At 42.6% G+C, this 12,205-nt stretch overlaps 1 protein-coding gene across 1 annotated transcript in view; it reads right to left on the reverse strand.

Annotated features, from left to right (window-relative positions):
- epha4b (eph receptor A4b) overlaps window positions 1–12,205 on the reverse strand; it is an 82,855-nt gene that overhangs the window by 9,760 nt on the left and 60,890 nt on the right. Inside the window, exons 11-14 of the mRNA XM_062404205.1 lie at window positions 11,491–11,558; window positions 10,279–10,404; window positions 9,838–10,023; window positions 1,613–1,674 (exon numbers count right to left, since the gene is read on the reverse strand). Coding sequence (XP_062260189.1) covers window positions 1,613–1,674; window positions 9,838–10,023; window positions 10,279–10,404; window positions 11,491–11,558 — 442 coding nt within the window. The remainder of the gene's footprint in view (window positions 1–1,612; window positions 1,675–9,837; window positions 10,024–10,278; window positions 10,405–11,490; window positions 11,559–12,205) is intronic.

Consider the following 12,205-nt stretch of genomic DNA (forward strand, 5'->3'; position numbering starts at 1 on the left):
ACTGTCACCTGTGGTTCGTGTTTCGTCCGAGCTTCATAAATCACACTTTTGTCACATTCCACAGTGTCGTATCCTTGTTTTGATGCATCTCACATTAAATGCATGAGTCATTCTTATGTACAAAATGGACAATTTAAGAGATTGAGAGAATATTTTTTTGATGAATTTATTCTGTAAAAACATCACCTCATGATTATGACGCATGAAGTGACAGCCTCTTCTATGATGTTGTCTACAATAAGAAAAGGACATCTACAGACTTTCTTGAATCTATTCACTGACACGAGTTTCGGCAGTAATCTTGAGCAAAAGCTACTTCTTCTGACTTAATTTTGTGAAACTCTTTCGAGAATTTAAACCATGTTCCATAACCTGCTTTCCAAAACATTTATGTCAACCAGTCTCTTTGTTTTCAGACTCTGTATGGGTCTCTACGGGAATATCCTTGCTGACAATATTCCTCTGTTTATTCACGATAGTGTTGATATATTTTGAATCTCATTGTAGAAGTGGTGTTTTTATTTGATTTGCTACCTTGACACTTAACAATATGACTGCAGAGGTATTCAATTTCATTTGAATTGAACTGTTAATTTCCAGGTCCCCTGACGGTGCATATATTGCACACAAAGCAATACACTTTCTTTGTTTAATAGGCTGTTTGTCAGCAGTCTGCTGCTGCTGTTTTGTGCTCTGGCTTACCTGGTATCAAGTGTTTGGAGGATATGCATCTGACTGAAAATTTCTCACCTCCCCTCAGTCCAAACTAACAAAAGAAAAGTGTAGTGTGTGTGATTGTGAATGACTCCTTGTAGTGGAGAATATTGGCATGAGCAAGAAACTACACCCATATATTCCTGAATCAAGCTGCAATTTCGAACAAAAGTACCTGGAAGCTCTGTTTCAACTGCAGCAACAATAAACATGAAGGAGATTCAAATTGCGCTGCTGTCAATAGGAAAAAAGATTAGTACATAAAACTAAGCGTATTCAAAACATGTTTAATGCTTGACTTAAATAAATATTATGCGCTCTTGCGGAGATTGACCATCTGAAATAAAACGCTGGAAAACCATGAATCCTCAGGGCTGCATGCAGGGACTCTATAGGATGTAAAACATGTAGCAAGAGCTTAATTTATACCAAAGGTTCTTAGTTCCTTCATGGAAATGCATCTTTAGTCTACTACTTTTGTTGATCCATCTCATGAAGATGTTTTTTTCTTAATGTGAAAGAGTCTGACCTGTTGTTCCCAGCGGCACACAGTTTATCTTTTAAGCAATAATCACCCCTCAGCAATGAAATATTTTACTCTCTTGATGTGAAGAATACATATACAAACTTGATTTAACCACCTCAAAATAGTGTGGTTTCTTTTGAAGAATACTTGTTAAATGAAGTCCTTGAAAGACTGAACTTAAGGCCTTGGTGTTTTAACATATTCTAAAAAGAATGAGACTGTAAGTACAGATATTTGGGGGTATTAACTCAACTATTTTAAACACTTTACAGCTGTGGCATATTTCGCCACAGGGCTTGACTGAAGACTCGCGGCCCTGAACTTTGGGGCACATCAGTGCGCTTTTTTCCTTCCATCTGAGCATTGACTCACCTTGAGGAAAGTGTCCAGGGATCCGTTTTCCATGAACTCTGTTATGATCATCACTGGTTTACCTACAGAGACACAGAGCAGGGCGGCTGTTAGCTGGAGCTTAATTACAAGAAAAGAGACACAAAACTAAGAGAAGAGGACCAGAGAAGAAGTGGAGTCCACAGCTGTCACCAGCCTTCCTTTCTGTCTCCCTGCGACTCTCTGGGGGATTACATGGCATGTCGTCATCAGTCACACTGACAGCTTCTAATCAGCGCTCTCCATAAATGCCAGGAGATAATTAGAATGGACCAATCCACTAGAATATGTGTGTGGGTGAGTTGGTGTGTGCGTGTGTATAAGGGGGCCTCCTGAGATCTCATGAATACTAATCAGCCTCAAGGGGAAGGGGGTTGTGGTCAGAGCGCAGTGCACCTGCACCTGCATGAGTGTGTGTGTGTGTGTGTGCACGTGTGCGATGAAGGGGTGTTTGACTGACGGGCCCTGTGCACTATGGTCCCCTGCATGGCATCTGGTGGGGCTTTACAAATGATTAACAAAGTACCTGCAATCAAACATCCACGCACACACGCACACACACACACACACACACCAAAACCCCCAAAACAGCAGTTATCCCTAGTTTACAGTTTTCTTATAAGTACCACCCCCTACAGCTGAGCTTTACCAATAACAAACCAACAGGCTACATGTTATGTGTGTGTGTGTGTGGCTGTGGCTGTGGCCTGTAAACACACAGTCTATGTCAGCTGTGATGAATAGGTCACATTTCCCCAATCAGACCTCAGAGATCCTGGGAAAAAACCTGGGGGAGAGATAAAGGCAGCGCACACAAGAGGGGAAGACAGACTGGAAATTGTACTTTAATTCAAAGTCTCCTTATTCAGCAGCTTTCTATAAAATAAGATGCTTTCATTCTTCCTATCTTTATTTGTGGAGTACACGGTGTATTTAATATGTATAATGTAAAACACCATTTAGCTGTATTTAGTTAGACAGAAAAAGAAAGGGACACATGCAAGCAAATGTAAATATACATAAAGAAGTGAAAGGACCATAAATATAAATAGATAGTGTACATGTGAATTTAAATAACATAAGCCGAGGGGTTATGAGATGAGGGTGGACAAAGGAATTCTGATCAGAGAAGAGGAGGAAAGGTCAAAAGCTTGTCACAGGAAGGCAGGAACAACGCCACCAAGGCCTACAGTGAAATTGTAGGTAAAGACAGCAATACATCACCTTAAATGAATTCACTATCTCACTGCAGCACACACACACACACACATACACACACACACACACACACACACACACACACACACAGAGTGGGCTGGTCTCTGGTGGCGGCGTCTTCTATGACAGTAACATTAGTCTCAGGGATAAAAGTGAAAGAGAATTGGATTTTCCTCTGCCAGGGGTGAAGACTGCCGGTCACATTTATCTCCACAAGGGGCCTGTGTTGTGTGTCAGTGTGTGTGATTGTGTGTGTGTGTGATAGAGAGACGGCTGGTGTCGGGGCATTGAAGGTGGAGAGGGACGGCGCCATGATAACTGCCTGATTTCCACTCTGTCCAGAGGTGGAGAACACGTGTATGCTTTGTGTGTGTGTGTTTGTCACAGCAGATTTAACAGCTGTCAGGCCTGAGTGAAAGGAGGGCTGAGTCTTCACAGCCTCATCCACGGACAGAGAGAAAGAGAGAGAGAGAGTGTGTGTGTGTTTGTGTGTATGCTTAATTGTGTTTCAGCTTGTAGGACCCATGCACATTGTGGTTCTATGTGTGTCTGTGTGTATCCATACAGAACAGCCAGGCATAAATGTCATATTGTACAAAGTAGACAACCATGATATGGAAAAAGAGGTATAAAAAAAGCTACCTCAGAAAACCTATTATAATAAAATTATGTGTGTGAGAGTGTGTGTGTCGTGTGTGTGCCCTACATGTGTATGTATGCCTATGTATGTTATCAAGGACGGAGAATATTAACTTCAGTGTTGCATGCAGCCAAGAGAGAAGCACAATGATGAAACACATTCATCCTGTTGTCTTGGCTTGGAGGAGCATGTGAGCCTGGCATGTAGTCACACACACACACACACATATACATACACACACATACACACACACACATACACACACGCACACACACAGACTATCACCAGCCACCATCTAGACACCTGCCATACAAGATTATCCCTGCAACTGTGAAAGATAACAGAAGTTACCCAATATACCAGACCACATGCACTCATGCTGTATATTAGCTAATTCTGTCTCGATGTCAGGTGCCAGTGCAAACACACACACACACACACACACTCAACAACACAATAAACCCCTTTCACTCCTTGTTAGGACTTCTTCACACGTTACCCCCAATCCAGACACACACTCACTGGCAAGATGAAGCCTCTCTGGCTCATCGTGGAGCTCAAACATTCAGAAGAGCGCTCCTCAATTTCCTCCTGAAAGCGCATAATTAACTAATCACATTCGCATTCATTGCAATGTATTGCCTCTCATCGCCTTCAGGAATAACACACAGCCCGCTAAAACCACCAACTCTGTGTGTGTGTGTGCCCGCAGATTGGGTATTGATGTTCTGCCAGGTGGAGTGTGTTATGGAATGGATCAGAGAGGAGTTTGCTCCCTTTTACAGCTCTTCATTAAGTGAAGGTAGAAAGTGATGCCTCTGCTTTATCCAGGATAAAGCTCGGATCATTTCGGTTCTCCTGTGTGTGTGTGTGTGTGTGTGTGTGTGTGTGTGTGTGTGTGTGTGTGTGTGTGTGTGTGTGTGTGTTTCTGTACATATATCTTTGTGAGGACCATTTCAAACATAGACCCCAAGACTTGGTTTTAGGGTTAGAATTAGGTTTAGATTTGGCTAGGCATTTAATTTGGATGTTTAGGGTATGGGGCTACGGATTATATTATGTCCATGAGTGTCCTCCCAAGGATAGAAGTACAAACGTGTGTGTAAATTACTGTGTGTGTGCATGAAAGTGATATCAAACACTTCTAGTATATCTTGAACATTTCATTATGAGAGGATGTTTGGTTGTGTGTTGGTGTGGATGTATAACTTAGTGGTAGACTCTGTATATACATCTGGACAATTACATCATGTGGCCATCACTGCGTGTTTGTGTGTGTCTGTATGTGTGTGTGTGTGTGAGCTGGCGCACTGGTAGGCCACATTACCCCATTATTGAATGAGGCAACCCGAGGTACAAATGAGAAAATGAAATAACTGCTGTATTGATTAATGTTAAAGGTCTGAACTAAATGATACAATGCTTTTAACACAGTACAGATCTCTTTTCTGGGAAGTGCCATGTGAGGATGCAGGGGTGCGTAGAGACAGGGAGACAGAAACTCAATAACCTTATCCTGGGCACCACCGCACACTCCACCCCCTCGCTTCTTCTTCTCCGCTCATTTCCTCACGTTTGTCTCTTCGTCGTCTCTCCCCTCATTCATCCGCCCCTCTTTGCCTCAAATCTTCGCACACATCTTTCCCCCCTCTCGGCCTCATTTGTTCTCAAGCCTCATCTTCTCTCATTTCCTCACTCTTGTATCCTATCTCATCCATCTCCCCCTTGTCCCCCTACCTCCAGCTACCATCGTCACCTTTTCTCCACTTTCCCCTCATGTTACTCCTCTTGCTCATTTGTCTCAAGATCTGCATACATATTCAAAATCGGAATCGTTGGGCATATGTGTGACTCCACGTGTGTGTGAGTGTGTGTGGCTGTGTGAGTGTGTGTTCAGTGGGGGCAGATGAGTCGGAGCTTGGTAATTGAGGGTTTTCCAAACGAGCTGATTGTTGCAGTGATTGTAAAACACATAAAGGACGGATGGATAAAATGAGGGAAGGGGGAGATGAAGAGACGATAAGGGGATGGAGGAGGGGAAAGGGGAGGGTGAGAGGAAAAAGCGGGCAGATTGCTGCACTCTCCTGATGTGTAGAGAGACAGATAAAGAAAAGAGATCTATTTTTTTCTCCCCTCCTTTCCTGCATGTGGCACTCCAATTAGCATGACAATAGCAACAATCAGGTGACAGACAACGGAGTCGGTTATTAGAGTGGAACATGGCGGGTGCTTGAGGCTTATGAGGTCTAGAACGCTCGCTTGCTCGCTCGTCACTCACTCACTCACTCACTCACTCACTCACTTACTACTTACTAACCTTAACTATCACAATTAAACCCTAACTCCATAAAGCAGAGTCTTTCCTCTAAAACAACTGTCTAGACGTTTGGGGACAATTTCAATGTCTGTCCCCACAGTGTCATGAGTCCTGATGGGTAAGTTAGTGTTAACATTGAAGTCCCCTCTTGAACAAGAACCACAACCGGCCACTAGCATTACTGCTTCCTGCACTGTTCTGCTTCAGAGCCTAAATGATTATTCTAATTAATTGACTGTTTGGATAATTGCACAGCTTGAAAACAGACAGATCTCACTGGGGAATCTGCAGGAAACCCCACAGACCATTTGGACCTTTTCATGCCACTGACTTTAGTTTTGACTAATCCGAATATGTCCTTGCAAGATAAGGCAACCTTTTTGAACTAGCGATATGTTGTTGTACTATTGTGGTCGGTCATTTCTTGCTCCTTTAATCTTTTATCTTACTTTATTTTACTTAAGGTAAATTTGATTAAGTCCCAAAGAGAAACCTGTCATGGGCTCCAAGTCACCGCTTCATACAACATAGAGCACGTCAAATAAATATATCATACATTTGGGGACAACTAAAAGCTATGAGACAGTGGTACAGATGGAAGATGGGATGAATGAGTTCTTACACGCATTCAGTTTGCAATTGGCATCCAGAAATGTACTCAGATGTGGTCACTGTTTTACTAGTGTTTTCCTGTACTGTTTGACCTGAGGTATTTTTCCAGTACTTCAAATGTGAAAATCTGCTTCTTTTCTTTCTCTTATTTATGGAGATCTTCCAATACCATGTTTTGCTTCCAGATACCAAATCTAATACTTGGACTTTGAGCATCAGCCAAAACAGAATACCGGTCCAATACCAGTCCTTTTAAGAACATAGGAACTTGTATAACTTAAGTTAACAGCTGTTTGTTACTAACTCTGTATGGACGTGATGAGTTCTATCATTGTTGGCCTGCCTCCGGTGAACTCCTAGTGCTCTTTCATTTGATGGTTCTTCATATTCGTATTAGTGTTGCAATTGCTCACTACTGCAGTTTTATCTGGCTGAAACTAATATTCTTTAAAGACGTGGTTTTAGATCAATAGAATCACTTAGCTTTCTATGCCCGACCCGGCATTTTACAGAATCTGTATCAGAAATTCTCTACTTAAGTGTTACTCAACTAATCATCTTTAGGTTTTGGATTAATCATCACACGAAACCCTACTACTAGTACTACTAGGGCTGATTTTACTACAAGGGTTATTTCCGCCATTGCTGATCATACTGCTGCTCCCACTCGCACAAACCAGTCCAACACCTGAGCCCAGAGAAGTCAGGGTCAGTCGGCCTGATTAGACTGAGGGCGGTGTGAAGGGACCAGCTGGTGCTCGGGAGAAAAAAAAAAAGCCTGAAGGAATTATTGACCCATCTCAACTCTCACCCCCTCGCTCACACATACGCACCCTGGGCTGTGACCTGTGAAATTACTGCTCCGCTAGTGAGATTTGTTTCTGAGGAGCTCTATCAGCTTCTCAATGTGCCGTGAAGACAGGTGAGAGGAGAGGCACAGAAAGAAAACGCATGTGGAAGTAGACACAGCCACTCATTACATGCATATGCCATAAACACAACACGGACAAACAGAGAAGTTAAGAGCTCCTTGTTTTATGGAATAAATGTGCTTGTCAAGCCAGGGTTCTGCAATTTAGCTGTGCTATTGTCCCTTTTCAGATATTGTATTTTGTAGCAATTTATTGGGCTATTTTGAATCAGAATATAGTGTTTAAAAAAAAAGTAGAGAAGAAAGTGCCATAATTACGTGTTAACCTGTCAGAATAAAAGAAACCCATTTGTTTGTTGCTGCATTACTTTTGCAAACTGCCTGAATCCTGCGAACCAAAGGTCACAATCATTAAGCATCAAGCATCATTTCCACAATGAGAGAGAGAGTGAGAGTGAGAGAGAGAGGATGACGGAGGAAAGGAAATGAATAAGAAATGCAGAGGGGTCTCATTGTTAATATGCCTGCTGCTGAATATTCATGAGGCTAAAAAACACATCCAATTAACTTTATGAATTATTAATATTCATGATAAAAGCCCATGCATATGCATTTGCTCTTTTGTTGTTGGCCTAAGTGCCACTGAGAACCACCGTGTTAGGGACTACAAATCTTAGCATGTGTGTGTGTGTGTGTGCGCGCGTGTGTGTGCGTGCACGTGTGACAGAGGGAGAAAGCAGGGAGGCAGAGGTTTACTTCTCTACCTGCATGTTTTACGTTTCTATTTCTCTGTACAAACTCTCTCTGTCCTTTTTGCTCAAGGTAGATCTCCTGACAAACAAGTGCATAGCAAGGTGTCGGACCAGTGGCAGTGAGGAAGGTGAATACGAGGGAGGAGGGAGGCCAGCTGATGTGAAAACACATTTTATGCATGAAAAGGTTACACGTCCACACAGGCGTCTCTCCCGCGTCAGACTGAGCAGGAAGCCGGGTTTTGATCGAAGGTATTAAATGTTAAACACGTGTTAACGAGGAGCTACTGCGCTGCAATGCAGCTGTGGTGAGTGACAACACCTGTTCTAAGCGATCTCTTGTTTTGACACTTAAAATTAGGGATGGAAGAATGAATTACTTAAATGAATTGCCATGCAGCCCGTGAACATCCAGCCTCACATAACCTTTTTCCAAAAGCTCTGACTCTTAAATGATATACTATTTTCAATGAGGGAATAATCCAGAGTTGTGCAACATGTTAAATACTAGGCCTTGTTACATGCCTTGAATTAATTCCAATTAATTCCAATGGAGGCTGAATCAAACCATGTTGTCTGGACACAAAGGCTTCATCCACACAACTATGTTTTGATTTCAAAATGTAACGTTGTTTCATTTACACCTGGCATCAACACTACTGGGGAGTTTTTGGAAGCACTGCTGGGCCAGTTTTGGTTTGAAATGTCCAGGGCAGCGCGACAACATGCATGGGTAAAAACAGAGGCATTTGGAAATGAGGATACTGACACGTTGGGTTTTTATCAGTCACAACTCGATTTCTAGCAGTAGAAGCAAAACATCATCTGGTATGGAACTAAATCAAGATTCTTTCAGTGTGGATCACCTAAGAAGTGGGTGATGCCCATTGTTTTTCATCGTGAAAACTTGAACCATGGGTTGATGATGATGATTATAATGCAACATGTATTTTGTCCAATCTGTGTTCAAAATCTATCTCTGCTGCTATCTGTAAACTAATAACAAACCAAGCTTTGCATTTTGGTCTCATAGTGACTGTCTGTTGTTTGGCCGTGAACCCAGGGATGTCTGGATAGAGCAAGGATTCAGCTTTCCTCCGTATTTCTTTGTTCAATTTTGTAAAAGCTCCGGTGTTCTTGGAGATTGGATCAACAAAAGTGGTCAAAGCAAGCAGAGCGAGCTTTGTGTGCTGTGTTAGTGCGGATGTGAGATGAAAACCAGCAGAAAAGGTGAAAAGGATGTGTTTATGTGGCTTAGTGTTGATGTTCTTTGAGATTAACAGAAAGCAATTGAGGCAGAGAAGAGAAGAACAAGGAGATTAGATGGACACTGTCTGAGAGAGAGAGAGAGAGAGAGAGAGAGAGAGAGAGAGAGAGAATAGAGTAAAGCAGGATAATGTGTGAGTGTGTGTGCGTGTGCCTGTGAGATCGAGAGAGCGAGACCCAACGATAACAAATCAGCTCTTTTGTTGAACCAGGATGTGTATCTCACCTACATGAACAAAAACCCGCTCTAATTGCCTAACACAATCATGTGAAGTACACAAGTGGCTGTTTGTGTTGCGGATGGACGCCACTCACATGTACACAGCCATGCGTCATCAGTTTGTTACCATGGTAATGGAGCTTTTATCTGATCAAGGATCCCTGCCAACATCGCCATCGCACACACACTTGCACACCATTATTACACCACACATACAGAGAAGAGAAAAGGGAAAGTACACAGACCACACACCTCCTTCAATCACACTTCCCGCCCACCCATGCAGGACGACGTGGTTTAATAAGACTCACATCTCGTCACGACGCCTTCCAGCCTGATGATGTTCGGATGGTCAAACTGTCCCATGATGGAGGCCTCGGACAGGAAGTCCTTCCTCTGTTTGTCAGAGTATCCCGCCTTCAGACTCTTGATGGCCACGTAGATTTCCCTCTTTCCCTGCACACGCAGCCGACCACTGCACACCTCCCCAAACTCTCCTGCACACACACACACACAGGGAGAAGATACAAGCTTGTATTTATGAGAAATTATTTTACATGACTAAAACAGGTGCTTCTTAGATATTTGTTTATCAGTTTCCAGAAATAAGGTAGACTGTCTGAGCATTTAAATACAACTGAAAGGGATCCCTGAAATGAACCACAGTTTAAGTTCTTTGAATTCACAAGTTGCATTTTTTATACTCTTTTGAGTTATTAATACAGCCCACTGCTGTTTTACTGCCAACTCACCAGCTCCGATGACTCTCTCTATGCGGATATTGGAAGCATCGATCTCTTTGGCAAAGTCTCTTACAGCCTGGTTTGGGTCTTCGTAGGTGTGAGGATGGATGTAGGTCCTGCTGCCTGGAAGCTTAACTTCAGGAGTGGAGAAATAAGGAGATGATCGGTTAATGCTAAATGAATTATATCATTTTCAGCTTTGACAGAGTATTAAATAATTAAAGAATGAAAAAGTTAATACTTAATACTAAAGAAAAAGAAAAAAGTGAGTATTCTCAGGGAGCTGACGCTAATTCTTCCTTTATGCTTGCGCCCGTTAAAATGTGAGCTTGAGTGTGGGCGCTGTGTTTGAGTGACATTACAAATCATAACATAATAAAACACATAACCACTATGTTAGCAATGGTGTTAAAATGACTCATAATTTTAACAGGAACCCATAAGGAGCTTCACTCTGCCAGCAAACATTTGTGCATGAAAGTGTGAAACAGTGTGGTTAACCATAGTGATACAGAGATAGAGAACCGTGATATGATATACACTGCAACTGTGTTGATACATATGATACATAGGAATGTGTGTAAACGAAGTATAGGTGTTGTGTGTGAACAGTCTTTTTTAAGAGTGCTGCCATTTCAGAGTGCCTCTGCTCCTGAATGGTTCAGCTGAGTTCAAAATGATAAAATATTCATCCTTGTGTCTGTCGTTTACGGCCATAAATACAGTCAGTGCTGTGATTCAGTGCAGGCGGGTGTTAGGTTTGGCTAAAGACATGTTATGTGAGTGTGTGTGTGTGTGTGTGTGTGTGTGGGGGGGGGGGGCTTGCATAAGCATAAACTTAGATTTGCAAATATGACAAAGTTTGAAAAACTAAATACACAACTTCGGTCCTAAGGAAATGACAGTATTTAATGATGCTTTCACACCTACAGTCTGACTGAGAGAGGTGGTTTGGTCTGCATCAAATCGAAGCATGGTTTGTTTCTTGTGATCAGACCTTCGGCCTAGTTGCAGGAAGTTGAGACACGTCCGATGCACGTCTCTCTACAAACCACGTATGTAATGAAAAGTCTTTAGTGCTCTCACCTAATTGCTTTGGGAAACTAAAACTACCTGGATTAAATGTGAACACTAATACAAAGACACAAACCTTGTATTGGACCATGTGTGTGTATGTGTGAATGCTTGGGTTTCCATTTGTATGAATGCATGTGTCTTCACCTCGGCCGTGCTGGAACTGCATCTTCTCCTCATCGGGGTCCTGCTTGGCTTTGATATATCCACAGTGCCTGAGAAGAAACACAAAGGTAAACGATTATCCTATTCTTCAAGCACACATACTGCACAACAATATTTCCCTCCCATATGAAGGATCACGTAATCTTGGCTGCATGTGTTTTCTATATTAAAAAGCTACTGTGTAACACTTCCAGGAAAGTCCCCAAACTACTCCGTGCTCAGCCGACAGCGGTTTGTGTGAACAACTAGATAGTTCCCTCTTCTCTGCACGCCCCACTCCTCTATCTAAGACAAGCCTGGAGGAGACAAAAACAAAAACAAACTATTCCTCTTTTTCTCTGTCGATTCCACACTTCCCTCTGAGCTGTTATGCCTGAGGATGAGTGAGTGAGTTATTGAGTGAATAAATGTGTGTGTGTGTGTTTGTGTGTGTGTGTGGGTGTAAGTGTTGTGCGTCACAGATGTCCCCATAGAGGCAGACCCCTGCATTAAAACACCCCTCTCTTTTTTTTTATCTCCCCTCTGGCCTTTAACCAATGCCTCTCACATTATCATGGGTCACAAACACAGCCTTTTATGCCCTCTCCCAACCCCCCTGTGCACACACCCTGCAGCGTGGGTCAGTTCAACAGCCACAGCAGAATATTGACGAATTGATCAATTCAATCCTGGCGTCCAGCCGCGAGGAAGTGGTAGA

The sequence above is a fragment of the Platichthys flesus genome, chromosome 14, assembly GCF_949316205.1.
Source record: "Platichthys flesus chromosome 14, fPlaFle2.1, whole genome shotgun sequence".
NCBI lineage: Eukaryota > Metazoa > Chordata > Actinopteri > Pleuronectiformes > Pleuronectidae > Platichthys > Platichthys flesus.